Source organism: Pteronotus mesoamericanus, unplaced genomic scaffold (genome assembly GCF_021234165.1).
Source record: "Pteronotus mesoamericanus isolate MK-2021 breed Mesoamerican mustached bat unplaced genomic scaffold, CSHL_Meso_final scaffold_174, whole genome shotgun sequence".
Lineage (NCBI taxonomy): Eukaryota > Metazoa > Chordata > Mammalia > Chiroptera > Mormoopidae > Pteronotus > Pteronotus mesoamericanus.
In genome coordinates, this window is record NW_026555309.1 from 26,282,104 (window position 1) to 26,310,058 (window position 27,955).

General features: G+C 33.5%; 1 protein-coding gene across 1 annotated transcript in view; it reads left to right on the forward strand.

Annotated features, from left to right (window-relative positions):
* The window catches only part of PKHD1L1 (PKHD1 like 1), a 133,752-nt gene that overhangs the window by 33,960 nt on the left and 71,837 nt on the right, over nucleotides 1-27,955 (forward strand). The window contains exons 15-34 of the mRNA XM_054590401.1: nucleotides 290-449; nucleotides 759-894; nucleotides 1,618-1,761; nucleotides 3,792-3,949; nucleotides 4,843-4,956; nucleotides 6,369-6,518; nucleotides 7,526-7,650; nucleotides 8,830-8,993; nucleotides 10,259-10,431; nucleotides 13,570-13,717; nucleotides 14,196-14,350; nucleotides 16,253-16,375; nucleotides 17,130-17,235; nucleotides 20,168-20,278; nucleotides 21,370-21,534; nucleotides 22,416-22,537; nucleotides 24,081-24,213; nucleotides 24,632-24,827; nucleotides 26,688-26,830; nucleotides 27,243-27,347. Of these exons, the coding sequence (XP_054446376.1) occupies nucleotides 290-449; nucleotides 759-894; nucleotides 1,618-1,761; nucleotides 3,792-3,949; nucleotides 4,843-4,956; nucleotides 6,369-6,518; nucleotides 7,526-7,650; nucleotides 8,830-8,993; nucleotides 10,259-10,431; nucleotides 13,570-13,717; nucleotides 14,196-14,350; nucleotides 16,253-16,375; nucleotides 17,130-17,235; nucleotides 20,168-20,278; nucleotides 21,370-21,534; nucleotides 22,416-22,537; nucleotides 24,081-24,213; nucleotides 24,632-24,827; nucleotides 26,688-26,830; nucleotides 27,243-27,347 (2,831 nt within the window). The remainder of the gene's footprint in view (nucleotides 1-289; nucleotides 450-758; nucleotides 895-1,617; nucleotides 1,762-3,791; nucleotides 3,950-4,842; nucleotides 4,957-6,368; nucleotides 6,519-7,525; nucleotides 7,651-8,829; nucleotides 8,994-10,258; nucleotides 10,432-13,569; nucleotides 13,718-14,195; nucleotides 14,351-16,252; nucleotides 16,376-17,129; nucleotides 17,236-20,167; nucleotides 20,279-21,369; nucleotides 21,535-22,415; nucleotides 22,538-24,080; nucleotides 24,214-24,631; nucleotides 24,828-26,687; nucleotides 26,831-27,242; nucleotides 27,348-27,955) is intronic.

Sequence of the window (27,955 nt, forward strand, 5' to 3'; positions counted from 1 at the left end):
AGGACAGGAAATAGTATCTTTTTTGATATACATTTATTGACAAAACTGAATGAATTTGTCATGAGTGGGAACAACTCTTTACTAATGCAGCTATCTTACATAATTCATTTTATTTTAGCAAACTATTATGACATTTTTGATATTTTAATACTTAAAATCAGGGATACTACAGTATAAAGCGATTAATAGGCAGGTGTTTCATATAGTGTTGAAATATTACTCATTGAAAAAAATTCATGACCTGCTCTGGAGAGAACAAGTTATATTTATTAGTTACTCTATTTTCCAGATATTACATTGAAATCTTACTACAGGAGTATAGACTAAGTGCTTTTGTTGACGTTGGACTGTACCAGTATAGAAATGTCTATACCGAACAACAAACTGAAGATGCAGTAAATGAAGAACAAGTTATTCAATCCCAGTCAACAGTTGTCCAGGAAATGCAGGTTTGCCATGATTATAGCTCCCCTGTCTAGAAAGAAACTGTTCAAAGATGGGAGCTCTATTTGGCTATTCATTTTACTAGGTTTACTGTTTGGGGGGAAAGCAGTCATGGAAAATTATTGAATTGTGGCTTAGAGTGTCTGTATTAAAGACATAGCCTCTTTAGAGGCTGTTACTTGATAAAACTTAAAATTTAAAATATTTTATCATTTACAATAAAGTAGAGCAATAAAGATGTATTGCATAGTTGAGCTATGATATCTTTAAAACTTTTCTATATAGTAAAGATATTTTCTTAAATTGAGAAATAGGTTATAACACTGGAAAACTGGGAAACGACTAACGCAACTAAGGAAGTCCAGAGGATCATGGTAACCAGCCCGTGTATAGAAGCTAATTCATGTTCACTTTACCAGTACAGATTAATCTATAACAGGGAAGAAACTGGTAAGTGATAAATAATAAGGGGGATTTTATTTCTCTTCATGTATACATATAATTATAGAGAGCTATTTGCTGGGATCGAATTCTGTTTTAACAGTATGCTAGACAAAGCAGAAAAATATAAAGAAAAGCCTCCAGACTGAGAGAGAAAATGGCATCAATAAAAACATTAAAAAATATAACAATATGTTATACACTTTTATTTTCTTCTATAAGCTTCATATTAAAGGTATATCTAAATGCACATGGATGATTTTATATATTTGTGACTCACAGGTATAAGTTAACAGGAATTAAGTTCATCCATTCAGAGAAGTAAAACATCGCTTTCAATCTCTGAAGTTAAGTGATAGACTCATGAGACACTAATTATCTATTAATAAAAACATCGTACTTCTATATTTTATAATAAATCCTGAAAAAATAATTTTGCTCTTTTTGTTAATTGTTTCAGTCAGTAAATATTGATGAATGCTTACTGCTTGTCAAATATATTGCTTATTGCTATGGGAATATTAAAACAGTAAAATATGAGCTCAAGAGAACACAATCTAATTATGTAGTCAATATTACTGAACTTGAATCAATTGCAGAACACAATTTCATTAAGTGATATGTGGTATAGACCATGAGTGCTTAAAAAAAATCAGCTATAAGATGTCATTGCTAGTAATGCAGAAAATTTTCAATTCTTCTCCTTTCTTTTTTTCCCTAAATTCATGCAAGTCTTGCTACCTGCTGATGCTTCTGACTTCATACTGCAATCAGCCCTGAATGACCTCTGGTCTTTAAAACCGGATACAGTTCAAGTAACAAGAACACAAAATCCCCAAAGTTATGTTTACATGGTAACTTTTATATCAACTAGAGGTAAGCATATATTCACTTTGCATGTCTCTTAAAGAGTTTTTTCTAGGAAACCAATTTGTATCTTGTGCAACTCCACTGAAAAAGGTAAAAAGCACCATAAAATGACAGAGGAGAAAAATTGAATTCACAGCTTCAATCAATTTCAGAAACAATAGAAATTAAATGGTTATTATTGTTCTATTGCAATTTAAATTCCCATTGTATTTCAAGGAATGTACAACTCCAATGCATGAGAAATACACTATATATATTATACACTATCACTATAAGTGGATCTTTATAAATTAGCAAAAATTAGTGAATATTTTAATTCTGGAAATGAAATATAAGTAGATTAGTATTGCTTATGAGACATTAGCCTGGCCAGATTTTGCAGGATGAAAGAATTCTGTGGACAAATTCACATTGGAAACTGCTTACCATGGATTGTCCTCGAAGACTGACAGAGCTTACTAGAATATTAAAATCTCTAAGAAATCCTGCAGTTGGAAACAAGCAAACAAAACAAACAAGCAAACAAAAAAAAAGAGTTCACATGTGTTTAATGCAACATTTCCAAAATTATATGACCTTTCTGTGCTTTTCTTTTTTTCAAGTAATAGCTGTTAACGTATTATTTCTGATTTTCAGTCTTATAGCCAATTCTAGCAACCAGTTTGGGTATGTGGGATATCTAATTCATGAAATACATCCCTGAATATGTGTGTGTTTACTTTTCTTTGGGCAATCATTGTTTCCCAATTCGCATAAGTAAAACTTTACCTCATTGTCTCACCTTAAGAAATTGTTAGGTTGATTGTTGGGTGGAGGGTGAAAAACTTCATGTAACATGAATTGAAGTTCTAAAATTCTCCCCAAATTAGATTGTCAAAACACTATATAAATAAAAATATGGTTATCCTTGTTCTCCCAGGAACTTACTTATATGTCAGAGAGAAATTTTAAGGCTTCCTCAGAGACCTAAAGTAATATGGTACCAAAATCATAACTGGGCAAATCCTAGGACTTTACCTAACAGAAAAGGTCAGTGAGATTCCACTAGTAAAGCATCCTCCCCAAAAGAAAATAGACAATTGACAAAATACGGAAGCAGCCCAACTGTCTATCAGTAGATGAATGTATAAAACAACTATGGGACATTTACACAATAGAATACTACTTGGCCATAAAAAAAGAAGAAAATGGTACCCTTTGAGGCAGCATGGATGGACCTAGAGATTATTATGCTAAGTGAAATAAGCCAGTCAAAGGAAGACAAATACCATATGATTTCATTCATATGTGGAATCTAATGAACAAACTGAACTAACAATCAAAATGGAGACAGACTCATAGATAGAGAGCAGGATGACAGGTATTGAGGCCGGGAGGTTAGAGGGTGGAGGGATTGAGCAAAAAAGAAAAAGGACTCATGGATGTGGACAACGGTGTGGTGATTGCAGGGGCGTGGGGGGTATGAGGGTTAAATGGTAATGGAAAAATACAATAAGAATTTTCTAAAAATAAGATTAAGATATTAAAAACCTCTGAAAAAAGAAAAAATAGATATCTGAGGACAAGGCCTTAATTCTCTCAAAGTAAGATTGTATTAACAGGCCTCACAGACACGGGACTATTCCTTGGAATTCAGCTTTGTACCCTATTCATGTCTTTAAAAAAAAAAGTAATATCCCAGCCTAGCCCTTTACACTAAGATAGTGGCTTTGGCACAAAACTTAAAGAATTTTTGGAATATACTGCTGCCCATTGATCTTTACTTCATGGTCCCAATATTTTCTTTTGTTTATCTTATAATACTTCCTTGTAAGCCACGGAAACAGAACCTTAAATAAACAGTATTTCATCTTGCTGTTTTACTATTTCTTCTGTGAATAATTCTGCTCAAATTCAAGGATCTGTATCTTCCCTATTCATTTTGTGATAATGGAACTCCAAATTAAACCAATTTCATTAAATTTGATTTCTACTATGGATATATTGATATTTTTTAAAATTAACATCTTAAAATTCTGTTTGGCACTTCCTTGCAGGAGACTTTGATCTGCTTGGTTATGAAACACTTGAGGGATATAACATCACACTGGATATTACAGAACAAACCAGAGGAAAGCCCAGTTTGGACACATTTACACTGACTTGGGATGGGATCACTTCTAAGCCTCTAACCCCATGGTCATCAGTAGCTGAAGTATGCTGTGTTAATTTTTTAAACAGAAAGCCACTTAAGCATCACTTTTCATTTAAAAAAAAAACTTTAAGTAGTAGTAATACTCTCCTAATAGTCACGATAGATTGGAGCCAACCCATTGTGAGTAGAGGGGAGGAAATATCACAGAGATGGGGACAAAAGGGGACTCCTTAGATCTGTGACAACAGGATCCACTGTATTCTATATGGGGCGGCTGTTCATAAAGGCAGAATGTTTATTGTAAGTTACTGAATTTTGACAACTCCCTGTACAATGAGTTTAACTTAATATTTGTTCGATGATTAAAGTTCACCTGTCATCCCAAGTCCTGAGTTCTAAACATTTTTTATATTTGTGCTTTGTCAAAGAAATAGATGTGGAAATTACAGGGTATCTCATGAATGTGTACCAATTCCTGTACACCTGGAATTATTTATTATTTTTAAATAGGCTTTCAATATCTCTATCTGTTCTTTTGAAAAACAGAATGCATCAGACTGTATGGTTTCTTTCCCATTAATTTTTATTTAATTTGGAAAAGTATTCATTTGGAGTCTGTTTAATTGAGTACCAATGTATTTAGGTTTGCCTGATTGTTGCCTTTTTAAAAAACTATTAAACAAGTATGTCTACCTTAGTCATAACTAAGGAATCTAATATTAGCTAATTTGTTATAACTATTGTCATGCTAAATTAAAATTCTTGAAAAAGTTATGGGACACTAAAATTATCACATATTAATTATTTAGGAAATGATCTCTTAATTACAACTAAAGTATGGGAATTATCATATAAATATATTATAACCAATTAGTAGAATTAATAGTAGAATAAATAATGTTCTAAATTTTCATGAAAAAAGAAGTTGCTAAAGTTCATATTTGTTAATTTAGTTTCAGGCAGCAGTGGAAGAAATGGTTAGCGCTAAGTGTCCACCACAAATTGCAAATTTTGAAGAAGGATTTGTTGTGAAATACTTCAGAGATTATGAAACTGATTTTAACCTGGTATGGAATGTTTAATGAAATGTGAAACTGACCAAATTAGAATCCATATAAATGTTTGAAATTTTGTCATTTCTTTTTTTTAAGTAGCATTAATCCCTTATCAAAGTCAAATTGTAAATATAATTTTTTGGTAAGATACATTCTAACATCTCTTTGTATTACAAAATAATTCATTTGTGAAAACAGTATTTCCACTACACCTGAATTTTCTTGATCAATAGAAATAGAAAAATATAAGATCTATAGTGTTTTTTGCTTGTTTTCTTCACTTGGATGCAAAGAATACAATTTGTAGTAGGGTATTACATAGTAAATCACTGTCCTTCCTTTTTGATACTACTGCCTGCTCAACTAGTACAATGCCTAGTGATTATTTATTTCTCGGTGAGATATAAAGATTTTTCACTAATACACAGTAAAGAAAATTTAAAATGCACTACTTTTCTAATTCTTATTTTGAGGACTTGAGGAAGCCAGGTAGACACCATTTCTAATTGAATATCATCAGAATAAGAAATATGCTAGTTATTCAATTCAGATCAATACCCTATAAATAAAGATGAGTCCTTAAAATATATATCATTTGATGCCTATATGAAGAGGTTTATTGGTGGGGGAAAAAAGAGAAAATCCACTTAATGGGCTTCATTTTCAGCTTTAACAAATCTACATGTATTTGGGTTGTCCTATCCTGAATGTAGTACTTGCAGCCAAGGGAAATGCACCAGTAAATTTACATTACTTTCTTTCCTCCTTCATCCCCCATCACCATTAAAACACATTTTTTTTTGCTCGACCTTACCTTGACAATTTGCATTTCGTAGCACCTGCTTGTCTGCACATATTTTACCCTGTTCTGAGCCCTCTGGCCCCCTTTTCCTTTTAAATAACTCCTTTTTATCTTTAAAGACAACTCATGTGCCAGTTTCTCTTAGTCATTTTTCTGGATGCTTTTATGCAAGTTAGATACCTCCCTTCAGCCTTTGTTTTATGACACTTGGTCCCTTTGCTCCAAATAGGTAGGCTTTTGTGTTCATAGATAGTGTTCACCACATGAACTCCAAAGATTGAACAAAAATCAAATCCACAAACAAATAAAAACCTGGCACACCGGTGAAAACTGAATAAACATTTGTGGAAGGAAGGATTAAATATCATTAAGGAATTCATAATAATGGGGGAAGACAGGATTTTGGAAATACAGTTATAAGGGATTATCTGATTATAGATCCAAATGAGTGATATAGGTTGAGAGCTTTAGAATTTCAAAGAAAAGAGGAAACATTTTAAGTGGCAGTTATTTGGGAAGCAATGAGATCCCAGGCGGAACTTGAAGGACTTGGATGGAGATGTTGGGGAATAAAGCAGGACAATAAATCATGTTTTCATTTGAAATATTACTGCTTCTGCAGGAAGATATTAATAGAGGGCAGAAGACAGCTGAAACGGATGCTCACTGTGGTCGTTATTCCCTGAAAAACCCAGCTGTTCTTTTTGACTCAGCAGATGTTAAACCAAACAGACTACCATATGGAGACATTTTATTATTTCCTTATAATCAGGTAAGCTCAACAAAATGATATGCTAATTAAATTTGTAAAGTCTCTGGGTAATACAATTTCATGAAATTTTGAGACAAGGAGAAGTGCTTGTCATGTGAAATCATGTCACATTGGACAGGTACTGTAGTTCAGTTTCTGGGTGCTTGGGAGTTTCTCTTCCGCTGATTCTCAAAAAAAAAAAAAAGAAAATAACATGCAGTACCATGCACATGTATTCTTCTTTATCTCATAATTTCAAAAAAAAGTTGGTATACAACTTTAAATGCTAAAACAATTAAATATGTATATTTGTTCCATATTCCTTCATTAATTAAGAAGAAACAAAAGTTGGTAGCTCTAATATAGTGATCTCAGGTATCTAATCAGGGAAAAGTGAAAAGAAAATTCTAAGAAGAGATGGCAATTTTAGGATAGGTATTTAAGACTAACAATCATAGATTTACCCTTTCTCTTGTTTTCAAGTTACCAAATTGTAGTCCATGTTCTGAAGTTGAAAGTTCTAAATGTATTTGGTATTGTTAAGGCGTTGTAGACCATTGAAACTGGGATTTCATCACTTTTTTACAGGGACATCTTCATCTGCAAGTGCTCAGCTGCATTCACATCTCACTCTACTTAAATGTTTCTCACTTCCCGCCCTCTGTGTAATGGACTTCCCATTCGCTGAAGAGTTTGGTTAGAGATAGAGCTAATTCTTATGTAGCTTAGCAACTATAAGGAATGAATCATTTCTGTTTTTTAAGGAGAGCATATCTAAAAAATAAATTTAAAAATTCATCATTGATTTTAAGGCCATTTCAACTCCACTCCCTCTTCTATGAAAACTTCCCCAATTCTTCTGAACCTAATTAGCTGAAATTAATTTTTTATTCCCAGGTGTTCTGATACATTTTGTTTGGAAAATGCTTGATAGTTGCTTATTGGATTGTAATGAATGAATTTAATTACTACAAAATAATTTAATGGTAAGGTACAGTTACTGATTTTTTGTCATATTTTCTCTGCAGTTATGTTTAGCATATAAAGGATTCCTGGCAAATTATATTGGTCTAAAATTTCAATACCAAGACAAAAGCAAGGTTACTAGAAGCACTGATATACAATTTACATATACTTTTGCTTATGGAAACAAGTAAGTTACACTATGAGTTTGAAGTTTATACTAGAGTACATAAACTATGAAGATAAAACAAACTCATTTCTCGTTTGTTTGTTGTTTTTGATAAATCATGTACACCGTGGGTCTAACTGCAATTTTCCTGCCCTCTACATAAGGTTCCTATCAGAAATGTTTGTACCAAAAATAAATCTATCAATTATGAAAATAAAAATTGGTAATGTCGTCATTGCCCGTGGCCATTTAAAAAACAAAACAATGGTAAACTGTTAAGTATACCAAGTTTTCTAAGTAGTAGTTTTTAAAACTTCCGAGTCATATAATTAACAGCATTCTACTGAGAGTCCGTAAGTACTTTAATTATTTTAAAGGGCACTTTAACTTAATGTAGCACTGCATATAATTTTCTAAAACTGATGAGTTTGAAAACCATGAAGGAAATGAGAATAAAAAATACCCCTAACAAACTAAACAGTTAATAAGTTTAGTAGTAGCTATAAAGATGTAAAGATTATTGTTAAACTTTACTTAGTTATTTGGATGACGGCATTTACCTTTTAGTTGAAAACTATCATAGTAGAATTGCTTGATTGTAATTTATGGGATTCTAATGCAGTTAGTACTTAATGGAAAATCTGAATCCAGATCTAAATCATGCATTTAAAAGGTCCTGTAATATAAAGAAGTCAGCACTGCCCTCTTCCCCGCTGCTTACTGAGAACAGCACACAATGAAAAGCTCCAGTGAGCTTTTTTGGAAGTAATATCAAGATCCAGTTTTGCTTCTTAGTATTAGGTTGAGTTTACTTCTCTATTTCTGACATTTTCTACTAAAATAGTTTATTTCATTTTTGTGTCCTATCTTATGTGCTCTATGCCAAGATGTAGGCTCCTTAGTTTTCTTACCTGTGTTATAGAATATTTTATGTTCCCGTGGCTACTGCCAAGACTGCAAATAAAAGATAACTAATATTTGGATGCCACATTAAATCTTTTCCTGCCAGTGTAAGTTTCTGTTGTCTGCTGTCCCTTGTTATGGCTACTTTTCTATGCTAATGAAGTATGCCTGATGGCCTTCCTGTGAGAGAGAAAAAAAAGCTTTTACTCTTTAAGATTTTAATGTCTTTCAAAGTGTATTTGTTTACATTCAACATTACAACTGATCAATATACCTAATTAATATATCATATTTCAGCTGGACATATACTTGCATAGACCTTCTGGACCTCATACAAACCAAATACACTGGGACTAATTTTTCTCTTCAGAGGATTAGTTTACAGAAAGCATCAAAATCAGAGTCTTTCTATGTGGATACAGTGTACATTGGACAGACACCTACAGTTTCAAAATGGGATGGTATGTTATGTCATTTCATATCTACTTAAACCATCTAAATCTATTGTATAATTGATTCTTATCATGAAAACTATTTATATTCTGTAGTTTAAATAGAAACAATAATCTCTAAATATTTATGAGTTATTCTTTTTTCACAATAATATTATTTAATCATTTTTAAGGAATAGGGCCAGGTGATTACTCTAAGGATAAGTGCATCCTTAATATAAACTGTCATTATAGCAAAAATTGGTTTTATAGTCCTGGATTCTGTTTATAGATACAAATACACACACACACACACACAGTATATATATACATACAGTATATATATACATACTGCAGCAAACATTTTCATTTTGCTTTATTTGACTTTTGGGAAACAACGACCAAGACAGAGACTTATTTCTAAAAGGCTACAATTGACATTGTTGATGTTGATATTGACTTTGAGAGTTATTCAGTAAGACTGAGCTGAATCTGTCCATGGACTTGATAGCAATAATTAATCATGTGATAAATGAAAACTTTATTTCTGGTATTCTAAGCATTGTTTTTCTAATCATCTCAGTAGACTCATATATATAAGCTATGATAATAAAATAAAGTTAAACTGTGATTTTAAAAAAATCTACCTAACTCCAAGCAGTCACCTTAAAGAGCAACTATTCCCATTTTTTAGAGTTTTTCAAGTGCCAGATAATGAGCCCACTGGTAAAAAAGTAAAAAATTCAATGTTACTACTTTAGAGCTACTCCTTTTGAATTTGCTATCATCAAATCTATGTTATAATTGGAGGAACACATGTGTAAGACAGCTGATTTGCGCTGGAATAGAGGCAGTTTATTAAACAACATTTAGCACCTACCCTCTGTCAGGCATTGCGTCGGGTACTAATAAAGGACAGCAAACAAGCCGGTCCTCGCCCTGCCCTCCTGGAGCCCGCGTCCTGGTGAGCACCACATGCAAGGCACGTGGAAGGGAGCTAAATGGCCCACAGAAAGCTACAGGGGACCGTGGGTGTGGTGGCTTTTAAGTAATAATTGAAACAATTTTTGTGTTTGTTTCATCTGATGAGGCTCATAGGTCAACAGACTTAAAGCTTTATAGTCTAGAAGTGAAAGTTTACCGAGCACCCCAAACTATTTGCCTTAAGATCTTCTTTCTAATATTTGATTTTAAACAGCCTATTCCATGACATGTGGAAATTATTTAATGGTGATTTTCTTTTTTAGCAGCAGAACCTATGCAATTTTACTTCCTATTTTCTTTATGTTCTTTAGAAATGCCGAAGAGAAGACTCCCAGCATTAGCAGATAAAGGAATATTTTTAAAGCACTTTCAAGTGAATCAGACCAAAATTAATGGATCAAGTATGACCAACCAATATTCTGTCACCATGACTTCATATAATTGCAGTTATAATATACCCATGATAGCTGTGAGCTTTGGGCAGGTAAGCCTAGAATTCTACAAGTTACTATTTATTTTCAAATTTTGAAGCATTAGCTTTGGTCTACTAAACTTTCTTTTTAATCTTTACAAATAGGTGACATACAGATTGAATATCTTTTACTAGGACAAGACGTTTATTCTAAGGACAAATGAAGACTTAGAGGGTAGTTGAATTTGAGTTGAAGTGAATGAAAATTCACTTTAAACATTAAAAAATCTTCAAAAATATATCCATGGAAAAAGCAAAGGGAAATATCCTTATGAAACTATCAGATTTAAGTAGTCTTCTCTGTTGATTTAAAAGAAAAAATTGTGGGCTCTTCCAAAAAAGATACTTGAACAAAGATTATTTATTGAAAGAAAATTTTAGATTCTGCGTGTTTTTAAATTGTTTCTGCTATAAATAGCATTTAACTTTTGCTGGTATCAAAATTGATATAAGGAAGAAAAAGTTTTCCACAATTCCAAAAGAATTTGAACAATTTTTTGTGTGGCTTGAGTTGTTTAAAATAAGTGTTAAATATTACAGTATGGTGAGATTTTTAAAATTAATGTCCTATAAAAATATGAGTTAATATAATTTCCTGCAACAAACAAGAAACAAATATAGTAAGTTCAATATTAAGGGTTAAATAATGATTAAACATTGGAGTAGAGTCTCATAAAGAATGTTTTGCTAACTAAACAATTTTGTGATTAAAAATACTGAAAAACTGTTAAGTATTTCATGAAGATATCGTTTATCTTGTTCTGGTTCAATGTTTTAATTTTCATATCGTCAAGCTGAGTGTCTCGCTTGTATCTCTCAGCCTTTTAGCTCTATAACAAAATATAATAACAAATACAGGGCTTTGTGTCGGTCAAAACATCTGTGTCAATAGTTTCCCAGTTTTCAAAATTTCTCATTAAAATCAGTAACTGTATCCTCGAGCTTTAGCTAACCCAAGATTAAATTGTAGAATATGGTACTTATATTTTTATGAATTTTTTAAAAATCCAAATTAAAGATACTTGCAGTAATGTACCTATGTACATTAAATGTCTAGATCAATGAATTGTTTTGAAAACTGTAACTTTGAGATAATTATAGATTCATATGCAGTTGTAAGATATTAATACAGAACTATTTCTCTACCTTTCACCGATTTTTCCCCAATGGCAACATCTTATATAACTATAGCATGATAACACAACCAGGAACTTGGCATTGATGCGATCTACTATCCCTGTTCAGTTCTACATGCTTTAGTTGTGTGTATGTATGTAGTTCTGTAGAGTTTTATCACATGTGTAGATTCATCTGACAAACACAGAGCAATTCTTTCACAAGGATCCCTCATGCGACCCTGTTATAGCCGAGGCCACTTCCCTTCCTCCTTCACTCCCTTATATCTGATAATCATTAATCCATCTCTATAATTTTGTCATTTAAACAGTGTTATGTAAATAGAACCAGACTTTATATAATCATACCTGTGTGTACCTTTTGAGATTCGCTTTCTTCACTCAGCATAATTCCCTTGATATCCCGCCAAGTTGATGTGGGTATTAATAGTTTGTATATTTGGATTGCTGAGTAGTATTTAATAATATGGTTGCCCCACAATGTGTTTAACCACTTACTGATTGAAGGACATTTGTGTTGTTTTCCATTTCTGGCTATTATAATAAAACTGCTGAAAACATTCATCTGCAGGTTTTCATGTAACATAAATTTTCACTTTTCCAGGTTAACTGGCCAGCACTGCAATCAGCACATATATGGTTTTGTAAGAAACTACCATATTCTTTTCCTAAGAGGCTGTAAAATGTTACATGTCCATCAGCAATACATGATTGATTGAGTTTCTTTACAAACTTGCCAGCATTGCCATTAATGCTTTTTTTTAAAAAAACTTAGCCATTTGTTAGGGTTTGTACTGATAGCCCATTCTGGTGTTAATTTGCATTCCCTAATGGCTAAGGATGTTGAGCATCCATATATCCATTTCTGTGAAATGTTTTTTTTTCTTTTGCCCATTTTCTAAATGAATAATTCTCTTATTTTGAGTGTTTAAAGCTTTTTATATATTCTAGATACAAGTCCTTTGTGTGTATGTGTAGTTCTGTAAAATTTTATCACATGTGTAGGTTCATCTGACCACAGATATGTCTCTGTGAATATTTTCTCCTAAATGGTGCCTTGCCATTTCATCTTAATAAGGCATTTCATAGAGCAACAGTCTTTAATTTTGATGAGATCCAAATTTATCAATTTTTCCCTTTTATGAATGTTGCTTTTAGCTTCAAGTATGTACCTTTTTGCATCTAGTTTATTTTATTTGATATTGTGAGATTCATGTGTTGCATGTATCTGTCGATCATTCTTTTTTATTGCTTTACAGTATTCCATGGTGTAAATATACCACAATTTATTCATTCTATTGATGAACTTTTACATTATTTTCAGTTTACGGCTATTGTGAATAAAGCTGCTATGAACACTCTCTCATGTGTCTTTTGACACTTACATTTACTCATTTCTGTGGGCACTTAAATTCCACAAGATTAACAAGATAACTGTGAGTGATCAGAAACAGAATATGATTTTCACTCTGAGAGTCACAATCTATGAATTTTTATAGCATGTATTTCTTTTGTCAGTGGATTAGCTCTCAACAGTTGTCAGGTATTTCCTGAGTCCGGATCATTCATTGTACTGATTATTCACTTCCTCATATTGTTCGTTAAGTTTTCAAGTCCCCATATGTATTTCTCCTAAAAGGTTTTAGTTTTTTTATGACCAAGACTGCATTTCAGGTTTCTCTGCCTCCCCCCGAGATTAGCACTGTACCTTTAATAGAATGCCTGCTGAATAAATATTTGTTCCTTGAGTGATGGAGGGTACCCTCTGAATTAATGAGGAATTACTGTGGTTCCAGCTAATTGCTGCACAGGTGACAGTTGACTTTGGCCTCATTATTGCAAGTATATAGGTCTGGTCTGTGTTGATTTATGTGACTCTCCTTGATGTCCTGAAGAATCCTGAATATGCGACGCTCATTTATGTCATGTCACAGGATTATACCATGGTGAAAAAGAAATCATCTTAGCCATTGTCATGTTTAATCACTTTATCAATATTTATTTTGGAAATTAGATAATCATGAACAAGACAGAGAATGAGTCTGTTTACAGAGGAAATAATTGGCCAGGGGAATCAAGGATTCGTATTCAAAGAATTCAAGCAGCATCTTCGCCTCTGAGTGGCAGCTTTGACATTCAAGCTTATGGACAAATTCTCAAAGGTATATAAAAAAAAAGTCCAAAACATTTGTATACGTGTTGATGCAGACACATAATAAACATCTAGGTGTACTTCTTTCTAATATTATTTCTCTACATAATTTGCATAATTTATTAATATAAAGATAAATGATCCAGAACAAATGACATTTTCACATTTTATCCATTGCTTTATCAGATATACCAGGTTATATTCTCAAAAATTTGTTTCTCTTGTATGCCCATGGCCTATGGGTTGCCTATAAATTAATTAATATGAAAAATGAAAGTATTTGAACCTCTGGTTATACTCTGAGGCACATTATTCATGTAATTTTTGTTTCCAAGAAATATATAAATTCTTCCCATAAATAGGATGCAAATTCAGTACTATATTGGAGGAAGACAGTTGGTTTACGAGTGATAGTACACAGTACACATTTCATGTATTTTAAAGATGAGATAAGATTGTGAACCTCTGACTCCCCGCCATGTGTGCAGGCCTCCCCGCCTCAGTGTCGGCAGCTGATCTGCGGTTTGCTCTCCAGAGTCTGGAAGGAGTGGGACAAGTCTCAGTCACACGAGAGGGAACCTGTGCTGGGTACTCATGGAACATCAAGTGGAGAAGCAGATGTGGAAAGCAGGAGCTTCTACAGGTTCCCTTATTTGTCTGGGTTTCTGTTTTCTTCTGTGGGATGCATGCTCATTGCACCCTGCCTCGGTCTAAAAAAAATTGGAGACTGTGTATAGATTTTTTAATTTTATTTCTATTGTTTATGCTGTTACAGTTGCTCCCATTTTTTCTCCCTTTCCCCACCCTCTCCCTGCCCCAAGTGCCACCTATAGTCTAAGCATTAAAGTAAGGAAATTGAGGAGAAAGTTGTTTCAAATCAAGTTGACCAGATGTTCTCTGTCACAGAGAAGAGCTGTTGGTATTTTATTCCCTCTTCCTTTGAGGACAAGTCCAGGAATATGTGTTAGCAGACCCTTGATGGGGGCAGGAGAGGCCTAGGCAGGGCCAGTCTTCGAATGAAATCTGGGGGTACTTTCAAGGGCGCGGGGGCCAGCATCACCAGCCTCACTGTCTGTAATTCTATCATTATCCCCGAGAGCTGTGTTCTGGGGCCGTAGAGGCTTTTGTGGCTTTCAGGATGACCTTTTCAACTTCATAAAGTAGTCCCACCTTATGCTCTCATCCAATTACCTTTGATTAGTTAAGAGTGTGGAAGAGGGCAGGGGGAGGGGCTGAGCATGTGAAGGAGAGAAGTCTAGAAGAAACCCTGGGCTCCAGTTGTCAAACATTAAAAAGATGATGCTTCCTACGACAATGAGAGTGTGAGAAACCAGCCTCCTTCATGCTCTGTTGGTAAGAAGGTCAATTAGTATGACCTTTCTGGAGGATAATTTAGTAGTTATCTGCATATAGATACTTATGATTCAGCACTCTTTTCTATACATAACTCTTTTTTACTAAAATAATGATACAAATATTAAATGTTACAGGCACAAACCCAGTTGCTGCAGCATTACTTGTAATAATGCAAACCTGGAAACCTAAATCCCAATCAGGAGAAGAGTGGCCGTGAAAATGACACACCCAGAACAGCATGCAGCCACATGTAGACCCACCTATGTCTGTGACACAAGGTGGAAAAAATACAAAGCCCTACTCATGAAACCACTTTGGAAAAAAGAAAAAGGAGGTTGAGAGGAAAAGGAAACAAAGAACACAGAATACCATGTGCCATACGCAGGCTGTACTGGCATCTTAAAGATGTGAGACGTATTTAAGGAAACACATTCACATGGCCTGCAAGTAGAATTAGAAAATTCTGCAGCTGAGAGTTCTGCAGACGAGGAGTGACTCGTCTCCCTGTGGTATCTGCTGCTGTCTGTGCATCTGCTGCCTTCGCTTTCCTGACCAGTCTCCTCTGCATAGTTTTCACTCTACTCCTTGTCATGTGGGCTCACCCACAGGCCACATGGAGATGCCTGTTTGTCTGCTAGCCCCTGACCACACCACAAGGCTACCGTATTGGTAAAGGGATTTGGGAATGACCAACCTGTAAATTTTGATTTAGTTTTATTTTTATTGTTGGCAGAAAATTAAATTCCATGAGTGGATAAAAAACCAGGATAGTCAGAAGTAAAAAATGCTAAAAGTAGGAAGGCTGACTCTCAGGTGGAAAGAGGACTAAAAATTTTAATTATTTAAAAATCATTTGTCAAAATGGTCATATTCAGAAAAAGCCTAGACATTTTGAGAAAATAAAACTTAGTAAACTTATTTTCCTTAGACATATTTTATTCTAAAATTCAAGCTAATGTTAGTCATGTTCCAACTGTAATTGATGCAATAATATATGCAATGATCTTAGCTTTTTTTTCTTGGGTAGGTTATGCTTATTTTTGAACAGGCTCCTTTTCCAATAAACGTGACTGAAATGGTTTTGAATGTTTTTTTTTTATCCATTTTCTTTTCACTCTTGACCATACTTAAATTTTTTTAAAGTGTGGTCATCATAGCTTTCTATTAAAATAACTTTGTTTAAAAATAGATTAATGACTCCAACATTATCGGAGAAGAGGCTAATATGGCAGTCACAAAAGTAAAGGAAGGCGGCTTATTCAGACAACGCATACTTGGAGATCTGCTGCGTACACGCAGCCCACAGCCACAGGTATTTTTGAAATTTTCTGCCTGATGTTTAATATAGTTTTAAATGTATAACTAGTTAGTGATACATTAAAGACCTGGTAAAACTGGACAGAAGACGTCTTCCTTTTCACGTGACTGTTAGTGTTAATAGTTGATTGACTTAACAATATGATGTTAGGCTCTTTGGGAAAATTATATTCCATATAATAAAATAATAGATTTTTAAGCTGTACTACTGCCTGTTAGAATTTGAAAATATATTCTCTCATTTAATCTTTACAGAAGCTCTGTGAAGTAATTTTCAAAGTCACCACTTTAATGATGAGGAAATTAGAGTATAAGGAGTTTAGGGGACTTTCCCAAGAGTAAGATTTGTTTCCCTTCCTAGCACTCAACACCAGCACATAATATGCATTTACTCTTTATAATTATTGTTTATGGTCCAATGCAACCACCTCTCTCACCCCCAGTAGGATACAAATTTGGTACAGCAGGGATGTCATCTGTTTTGTTCAATGTTGTATTCCTAAACTCTAACATTTACTACTGTGCCTAATACAGAATGGTCACATTTGCTGAATGAATGAATGAATGAAGTGCCAAAGCAGGAAAAGTTCAAATAGAAAGGCTAAATTTTATAAACAAGCAAGGAAACAAACAGCATTACATTATTCATTCTAAATTCTATGCCTATCCTTCTGAACCATGCTACCTCTTTACCTGTATTCTTTATCTCCGTGTTTTTTTGTTTTTTTGTTTTTGTTTTTTATTTGAAGGTTGAAGTCTATGTCAATGGAATTCCTGCGAAATGTTCAGGTGACTGTAGGTTTACATGGGATCCCATGACTACTCCAGTAGTCCAAGCCATAAGCCCTTCCAAAGGTAAGTGTCTGCTTTTTCACTTGGATATGGGTTGGACAACAGCTAGGAAAAAAAAATGTGAATTCTGATCATGTTTTTTTATATGTCAGCATCATCAGCTAAAACAAGCAAACAGTTCTACATAGTTGGAAAAAATGTATCAGATTCAGAAAGCTATGAAAAAATCATTATGGACTTATTTTTCAAAAACGATAACTTTTAGAGTTGAACTCCCCAGTGTTCTCCTTCAACTTCACAGCATTATTATCATTCTCTAAAATTGCACTCCGATACGGAGGCATTTTTCTTAAACTCTACTACTTAGGGTATTGATTGAAATCTTTCTTCGAATGAGACCACTTCTAGGAGATTTAGTACTAAAAGGCTAGTAATGAGACAGCTGCTATTTAGTAAAAGAAAATAATTAGGTCCTAGATTTGAGAATTAAAGTTAGAGAAATTATTGCCAGGAAGTTAGTCTAGGGGGGGAACATCATAGCTTGTGTTCATAATATATACTTGCTTAAAAAAGGGTGATTATGCTTTGTATCTGAGTTTTAAGGATCAAAATACATATCAGGACTAAGGACTCCAAGGAGTGGCTTTTTTTTCAGTCAGAAAGAGAGCTCATATACTATAATCACACGTTAAATCTTGGTGGTAGGTAGGAAAGCCCACCCTGACAAATCAGCCAGTTCTTCCTATAGTCCCTATTAAAACAAAGAAGAGGGCAAGGAAGCAAAATAAATTGTTGGAGAATGGGCAATATAATTATGCCAAACTTGCTAAGGTTTTGAGAGCAAAGAATTGTAGCTAAAGACAACTGCGTAAGGTGTTGTATTTTAAGGTAGATGTGTAAGGTGAACACTGCCAATTTTATCTGTGACAATAGCACTTGGGGTCATACCATTGCCTCCATGATTAATCTAATCCTTCTTTTGACAGTACTAAAATGATTGAAGTATAATTATAGATCAGAAAATAAAATTTGAAATTTATGATTAAAGAATATATTCTTCAGACTTTTTGAAAGTAATGATATTAACTTTGGGTTAATTCATGTTACATGGGACCAAAACTTTCAAAAATAAGGATTTGGTGAACTTTAATTTGGTTATAGTTCTTTGATATCCTTATTTTTTGCATCTATCTTTGTATTTTGTAATGAATTTCCAATTTTATATACACTTTCTGAAAAAATATTTCTTAACTCAAAATAATTAATAGCCTGAATGAATTGCTTTTTGCTATATTTTGATAAATTAAAAAAATAAAAGTAATATAAATAATGCTGTAAAAAACACCCATATTTTCTTCACCAACACTTAATAGCTGTTAACATTTTGTCATATTTACTTTAAGTCATCAGTTTAAGAAAGAAAATATTGTTGGAACAGTGAAAGCATCCTCCTTAAACACTATTGCTAGTCCTAGTCACCTATAAACCTTCCCAGAGGAAATCACAGTAATTAATTTTGTGTATATTCTTTCATGTCATTTTTTAATATCTTTTGTATATAGCACACAGTAATTTTACCAGTTTATATGATTTTGAATAATAAATTACAATGTAAATATCATTTGCATCTTTTATCATTCATCATTCATTTAAAAAATATTTATATGGTTTTATGTATATCTAATTCATTGCTTTAAAATATTTCATGAATATACCAATCTATTTGTTTCCCTATTGATAGACATTTAGATGGCCTACAGTTCTTATTTTTATAGTAAGGCTGTGTTGAGCTTTGTTATACTCATACAAATCTACTATTGCATACATGCTAGAGCTTCTTTAGAAGATATGTCCACACGTGCTATATAATAATTGAGTATATATGTACTCAGTTTATTAGACGATCAAATTGCTCTCCAAAGTGGCTGTACTTCCAGCAGGTTTAAAAGCCCCTCATTTCCTACATGCTTGCCAATATTTGATATTATCAGCTTTCTAATAATTTAGGTCATTCTGATGTACAAAAAAAGTTATTATTTTAATGTATCTATTCCCTGATTAGTAATATGCATGAACAAATTCTTGTATGTTCCTTGGACATTGCAGGTATTTCTTCTTCAAATTGCTTGTTAATATCCTTTATCCATTTATTCAGGTTGTTTTTGTCTACTGACTTGTAGCTGTGTACTACATATTATGTTTATAGTCCTTTGCATACGTCTCCTTTCAGTATATCACTTGTGTTTTGTTTTTGTATCTTGTCCATGGGAACACTTAAATCATTGATTCATTCTAATTTATGTTTCTTTTACTTCATGATTAACCATGGCTTTTGTGTCATATTTAAGAAATCCATCTCTACATTAAAGTCAGTTGATTGTTTTCTTCTAAAATGTTAGCGTTTGTTTAATTCCTGCAGGATCTTTGTTGTGCGTGATGTTATATATGCAGGGTGACCATATCATTTATTGATCAAATCTGGACACTTAATATTTGAATGGAAAACCATTAAGTATAAGGTGCTGGAAGAGCAAGTGCAAACCGGCAATATTCCAGGCACTTGAGGATGTGTATCACCCTGGAGAGAGGAATCCTATTGTATTTCAAATGGAAAGTGTCCATAACACTTTTTTAACAGTTTATCCTTTTCTCATGAATTTATGATGGCAGTTCTGAAGTTGTCATAGTTACCATATAGAGATTTTTTTTATTTGTTGTAAGCATAATTTTTCTTTCCTTACTTTATTTCACACTTTCAGTCAGATCACTAATTTCTATCAACACACAGATTCAAAATAGGAAGCTCTGTAAAGTAATTCCAATGGGGGAAAAATAATACCATTTCTAAATAAATATCATTTTTTCCCTCTGCTTGCTTATAGGCTTATGTATCTTTTAGAAGATAGATTTATTTTTCTTTGAGATGTATCTGATTTCATGACAGCAGATTCTATGATTTGTTGTCTTAACATTGTTATTTAATCATCATTTTCAGGGTCCTATGAAGAAAATACAATTCTAACCATATCAGGCTCTGGATTTTCTCCTAATTCAGCTGTTTCAGTCTCAGTTGGACCAATAGGTTGCCCCGTTCTTTCTGTGGATGGTAAGTTCTTTTAAAAATTATTATTATTGAGCCTAATTGTCCTTCTCTAAGAGAGAGTGGAATGAAAGATCACTATTATCATATAGCATAAACTATGGGGTCCTGAATTCGACAAACTGATCTAGAAAAGACTTTTTATCTTTTTAATCTTTGGTTATGACCACAACAAACTAATCTTTCCACTGTTGTACAGTGTCTTTATCCCATGACAGTTGACTTTTCTTCTTTTTCCTTTCATAAACTGATTACATGAACTCTTCCCTTCTTCGGTGTGTCTCTGGGACACAGAAACCCAGGAACTGCTGCCCTGGCATTCCACGGCCCGCTGCCCTGCTTTGGCAGTGCCACATTGATCATGCAGCGAGGGGGCGTGGCCCTCTTCCCTGACTTCTAGCCTGGCAGAGCCTCTGTCCATTAACATGGAATTTAAAGATTATTCACCTTTTCTGCTCTTGAAAAACTAAGGGCCATAATTAAAAAATGATCTTTCATAACCCTAGGTATATTTCTTAATTTTAATAAGTTGAAACTACATAAGCAAATCCATCTTTCATACCATTTCAGTTGTTTTTAATGTAGACCTTCTATGCATGCTTCACATCTACCTGTCAGTTTTGCACCTGTATTACAAGTGCACACATACTGTTCTAAGTGAAGTTGTCCTAAGTGAAGTGAAGGTGTTTTCATTTAGTCTCAATCACCTTTTATATTACAAACCTATTTTGTGCAATTTGGGACAGAAATAGTATATTGGACCAAAATTTTTACAATTGTTCATATAAACAACCTTACAGATTGGGAATTTTTTTCTGTTATCCTCCATCCCCTCCTTTTTTTTTTTTTAAATCACAATAGCAATCAAAAACAGATTTGGTTTCATCATTCATTTATCTAACCCTTTTCTAGGAGTGTCTGAGTTCAGGTAGGCTGGAAAGATTTTTTCTTCCATTAATAATTGAGGAGTTTTTCTTAGTTATATTTATTGGGGGGTATAAAATGAAGTCCAATGTTTATATCTGCAAATATAAAATTTCAGTAATTTGACTTCATAAAACTATTGGCTTCATTATTTTCTTCTTTCTTATCACAAGAAAATGAAATCAAGTGCAGGATTATGAATGGAAGTGCAGGCCGTTTCCCAGTTGCTGTGTCCATAGCTGACGTTGGAACAGCACGGAATGTAGAGGATGAGGAATTCCACTTCATTTATCAGAGTCAGATCTCTCACTTCTGGCCTGATTCTGGAAGCCTAGCAGGTAATAGTTAATTGTTCTAAACAAAGGATAATTGCATACATTTCCATCATTTCACTGTTCTAGAGAAACCCAAGAACAAAGGAGAACTCTCCTTAGAAGTCCCAGTGATTAAACAGCTGACTAATTCTTTTGTTTCTTATGAAACACACATCAGGGTGACTGCTTATACTCACATCTTAGGTTATTGAATTAATATCATCAATTATTACATGTTTCTATAACGAGCTCATCAGTTATGTCAAGATAAGATTTATTAGTTATTATTCTGCTTACCAGCTGCTCCATTTGTAACCACAGTCTCAGTGGAGCTACTTGACCCAGAAAAAGTTCCGGGAACAAATTAAGGAAAGGAAGGCTGACGCAGACAATGAGAAGAAAACACATTTTGCCTCTTGTTTCCTTTTCCTTGTGTTTTTGTTTGTTTGTTTGACCATGTTTAGTTTGGGGTATTTTTGCTGGTCTTGAACTTTTTGGCCTGTTTTATATTTTTATTTTACTTTATTTTTATTTTGTTGGGATTTTTTCCCCGCTTAGTTTTCCTTTTACTGAGAGGTATTAAAATTTGGGATTTAGTAAGAGTCTTAACTCATCCTCATGCCCAGCCATGGAATGGCTGAGCAAATAGAAACAGCGTAGCTTCTCTTTAGGATGAAGAAAGCACTAGGAAAAAGAATGGTTGCTGCTGGTAATGTCCCAAAGCAATATTGCTTGCAAATATTATTTCATTACATTACTCAGCCCCAGTTCCTGTATGGTTTCAGGCTTCAAAGCTCAGGCTTTGGATAATTAGACAATTCTTGAATGATGAGTTAGATTATTGCCAAAGTTTCCTTTTGTTATAGTTCACCTGTTGTTGTTGGGTTGTTTTTTTCCTTTTCCAGGCGGTACTCTGCTGACTCTATCTGGATTTGGCTTTAATGAAAATTCAAAAGTATTAGTTGGAAATGAAAACTGCCTTGTGATTGATGGGGATTTGAATACAATAACCTGCAGAACCCCAAAAGTAAGGCACCTGATTTTATTCATTTATCTGAAATCTGAATTAAGGAAACATCTCAGTAGGGGGTTAAACAAATTACCATATTTACCTAGGAAGTGCAGAGTTTCAACTATGCTCTTTAACAATTACTTCTTCAACATCTTTCTATTAATAGCCAAACATAAAATATTATTTCATCTTCTAGATACTTAAAATTAACATCATTAAGAAAAACAGACACATAAACCAATATTAAACAGTGTGTTCTATTTGAAATAACAGGAGTAGATACAAAGTAAAGATTAAATATGTGGGAAGAGGGTGTTAGAACGAGTTTCACACAAAAAGTTGACGTCCTGTCAGAGCTTGAAGGATGAATGGGAGTTGACCAGGTAAATCAAAGGATGAAAAGAAATGTAGTATTAACAAACAATCTAAAAAATTCAGGGAAGAAAACTGGGGTTTTGTATCAACAAGGTATGACAATGAACTTAAACTTGATGGTGTTGTGGAGCACATGGGACTAATAATATCAGGATAGGAGAAGAGATAGTCATTAACCTTATAATATTTATTTGCTTTCTTTACCTTTCTATGTCTCCTTTGGCAAAAGGTTCTGAGAATATCTTATACAGTGCATATAGTTCTTAGTTTTGGGATTTTTAGTTTTTAAAAAAACTATATATTTTTAAGTGTATATTTTAAGTGTATTAAAGTTTCCATCTGTTGATGAAAAATGGAATATTCCATTTTAGAATCAATCATTGTTCGTTAATTTTAAAAATAGTGTATAAATTAAAACAAAGACTCTAGTATGCTTATTACGTGCAAAAGAATAACGAATCCAGCCACTAACATTTTAAAAAATGTTGCAGACTAAGGTGTGTATTATGCAGTTGGAATCTGTAGGAAAAGTAAATTTGAATATACATTGGACTAAATAATCATGAAGAGAATCTAAAGAATAGGTAAATCAAGGCTTACTTTGTTCAAATTATCTCATTAAGTTAAATGATCAGTGTGCATTAAGTAAATACTAGATATAAAAAGTGTTTTTCCTAATTGGGAATTGTATGTGTGTTATATCAGTAATTGCATCAATTTTTTTTTTTTAGGGGTCAAGGTGTTAGTCTTAGATTCTGGAAGTAGGTTAGCTAAAAGTATAATAATGTGATTTGTCAGTAAAGAGGAATAAAAATTATATTTGAGTCTATTTTAAGAGCAAAAAGTCAAAACTTTTTATATCTTATGATTTATTAGTTAGAGAGCCCTTTGTCCAAAGCAACTGGGCTCTGGTGCCAAACTTTCAAGAATTCAATAATATAGATACAATTAAATCAATCAAAACCACTATATCATATAATTTTACCTAAGTAATTTAAACATGTAACCTACATTTGAAAATAAGACTTTCTAAATATCTGAAAACTGACCCTTATTCATAACTTTGAAAGAAAACATTTTCAGAAGTTTATTTTGAATAATTCTGTTTGGTGTTAGCCATTGGACAGCTTTATCTCAACATTTAATATTTTCTAATTATTTTATGTTTTTCCTCTTATTTCAGAGAACTGAGGGTACAGTTGATATTTCAATTATTACCAATGGATTTCAAGCCACAGCAAAGGATGCCTATAGTTATGATTGTTTACAGACCCCAGTTATAACTGATTTTAGTCCAAAAGTACGGACAATATTAGGTAAGAAATTCTTCAATAAGATGTTATTTGACATATAAACCATTTCTAGAAAGATTTTTGAAACAGTTTCTCCTGAAGTTTTGTTTCTGAATGCAAAACCAGTCAAGAGGTTTTTTTGAAACCATAGATTAGTCTGTTTATTATTTCACTTTAAATATGCACAATAGGAGAAAAATACTGTTTTTAAAAAATTACTTCATCGTCTTTTTTTTTCCCTCGTGAAGCAACTAAACATGAGTGTTATCTCCATGTGGCAGCTGTCAGCTCTTTCATTGATTTTTCTTTTGCTTCTGGAAGGATTAGGATTTCCTAAATCCAATGGAGGAGATGAGTTTGTTTACTTAATATGCAAATTGCACACTGCATAATCAGTTGAACCTTTTTGTAAAACGTTTTTTTTTTTCATTTTAAATAATAGGAGAAGTTAATTTAACAATTAAGGGTTATAACTTTGGAACTGAACTCACACAAAGCTTGGAGGTGCATGTTGGAGAAAAATCCTGCCAGGTTCTTCACTGGAACTTAACTGATATTAGATGCCTTTTGCCTAAGTTGTCTCCTGGAAAACATGTTATCTCTGTAGAAGTCAGAGACTGGGGGTTTGCATCAACAAGGTATGACAGTGAACTTAAACTTGATAGTGTTGTGGAACACGTGGGACTAATAATATCAGGGTAGGAGAAGAGATAGTCATTAACCTTATAATATTTATTTGCTTTCTTTACCTTTCTATGTCTCCTTTGGCAAAAGGTTCTGAGAATATCTTATGCAGTGTGTATGATTCTTAGTTTTGAGACTATTACCATTCAGATTAGGTCATAAGATTCTGTGCAGAACTAGGTTTATGTGTATGTCACATGATTTTCATTCATTCTGGAAATACTTATCAAGTATTTACTAGGGGATAGAGACTTGCTCAGTGCCAGATTCATAGTGGAGAACAAGAGGGATGTGTGGCCATCACAGTTTTGTTGGGGAGGCAGATTTCACACAGAGGATTATATCAGTCACTTAATTATACATGTGAATAAGGCTATGAATAAGAGCTACCTAGTGTCGTAAGCATATATAATAGAGAGAGCTAACTTCTCCTGAGGAAAAGGGAAGAGGTCCTTGAAAAGGTGACAGTGAAGCCAAGAAATGGGTAGGAGTTGGTCATCTGAAAGGGAGGGTGGTTAGACTCCTTCTCCAATTCTAACTTTCCTTTAAGTAATTGTCTAGTATTTTCTTCCCTAAAAGCTATTTGTTAACTGGTAAAATTTTTGTTCTGGCATAAGGAGTTACAGATTTATACACATAGGAGAAAGAGGAAACAGAAATTTAGGAGTTAAGAAAAAGCAAGTAAAGCTGATGTCAGAGTGGAAGGAGAAATGACTGCAGCAAAATCCTGTGGGAGGTGCAGGAAGATGAACAACAGTAAATAGACCTCCGAGCTACCTCCCCTCTTCAATTCAAAGGGCAGAGCTCACGTGGGTTCTAGAAAAGCTATTGGTTTGTGCTTTGGCATCATGATATAATGGGCAGAAGTAACAGCGTGTTGACTGGGAACCTGGGTTGCAGTTCAAGAAATACCAATTTTGTTATGCTATGGAAGTAAACGAAGTTAACACAAAAACTCATTCAAGTTATGGTAAAAGCTGGGCTGTGGGAGTCAACTCTGGGTCAGGTCAGGAAAAGCATCGTACATTTTGATGGCCTTGTGGTAGATACATTGTTTGTAACAAAACAAAATAAATTAAAAACCCTCTCATTGAGATAGTGGAAGAGAGATCCAGGCAAGTTTCCCACAAACATAGAATGATAAATTCAAATTAATTGCACAAAACTTTTATTACTCATATAAAATATATGAAATTTCATTGCTATTCTTTTTTTTTAAGATTTTGTTTTTTTAGAGAGTGAGAAAGGGGGAGAGAGAGAGAGAGAGAGAGAGAGAAACATTGATGTGTAAGAGAAACATCAATCAGTTGCCTCTCACTTGAGTCCCAACAGCGGACCAGGCTGCAACCCAGGCATATGCCTGACGGAGAATCGAACCACAGACCTTTCACTTTGCAAAACAATGCTCAACCAACCGAGCCACGCTGGTCAGGACTCACTGCTAATCTTTTTAAAGATAATGTTGCCTTTATGTTTTACTTCAATGAATATAAAAAATCTTTTAAAGGAATTTATGTATTACTGGTGATCTCAGTTCTCATAACCATATTTTTCCCATAATACTTTAAGACATTTTATCTCAAATTCTACTACCATGGGATATTCAGGAATCTAATTTTCATAGTTAGGAAGAAACAATTTCTATTTACCATCTAACCAAATTGAGATTCATAATTATCAATTAGTTTGAAAAAGTATTGTCTAATTAAATATTCAATTACTTCATCTTCTTCAGTGAACTATGTATTGGTAAAAGTTTACAACATGACCCCATGGAAAGCTCATTGAAACGTCTATTAATTTTGCTTTTGCAGAGACAGGTTAAATGCTTCTATCCAGTATATTTTGGAAGTGAACAACATGTTTCCACAGAGCGGCTCCTTATATGGAGGAACGGAAATCACCATCACGGGTTTGGGGTTCAGCACAATACCCACCGAGAACGCCGTGCTCTTAGGTAAGAGTTACATCCTCACAGGAGGGTTATTTCACTTTTCCCGGCTTAAAGCAGGTGCTATAGGTGCTGAGTGATTACACAGATATTCTCAATCATGAAGCTTGATCTTTCTATTAATGGGAAAAAAAGGTGTAGTGTTATTTGGTTAAGGTGGTAAGGAAAACCGAATAATTGCTTTTGATTTCAGTAAATAATTATTGTATATTTAATGTGTAGAAAACACTTAAAAAGAGGAAGGTCTCTGTTCTAAAAATAATCAGCACTCAAATATGGTTACTATCAGGAAAATGTACCCAAAGTATAATGTAGAGTTCTTGTAGGACCTTGACATTTTATTCATTATATTTTATTTCTATAGCTCAAAAAACATTTGAGAAAAAAATTTTTTTTACCACATCTTTATTTCTTCTAGGGTCCTTCCCTTGCAATGTGACATCATCATCATCAGACGTCATAAAATGTACTCTCCCTTCAACAGGGAATGTATTCAGGATTACAAATGATGGAGAAGATTCAGGTATCAGCCACCATTTATATATTGCAAATAATGGAAGCACTTACCTTGAAATTAATTGGCTTTTATTTATTTTATACTTCAGAGCTTTCAGAGAATATGCATTATTTCTTTCTATAATTTGTCAATGGTATCTCCTTCACATACAGGGCCACACAGAGAGTGAATCAATGGTTGACTTCAGTCTTAAGTCTAGATTTTACAGTTTCCAAGTTCAGTAATTGCTGTTTTGTTTTACTGCAGTATAGAACCTTCTGAGTCACTGTACTTTGTTATCAGCCATGGATTTCTTAATGAATATTCAAATTGAAATTATATAGGTTTTTGTATGCCTCTATGTCTGAGAAAAAATATGTTTAAAGAATCAAAGAGCTTTAAAAAATATATCATGTCATATTTCTGAACTTCTTTTCTGACTTTCGGATATTTTTCAAATTGTCTCTTGATCAGTTTTGTTGTTGTGTGGTTTATTTTTTTCCTTAGCTTCTGTCCTTACTTTTCATTATTTCTGTTTATTTTTGTTATATGTCTAAATTATGCACATAAAAGTTTTACAGTGTTATTTAAAAAGATTTACATAGCTAGTAGCTATGTAAACATGCAGTATTTTC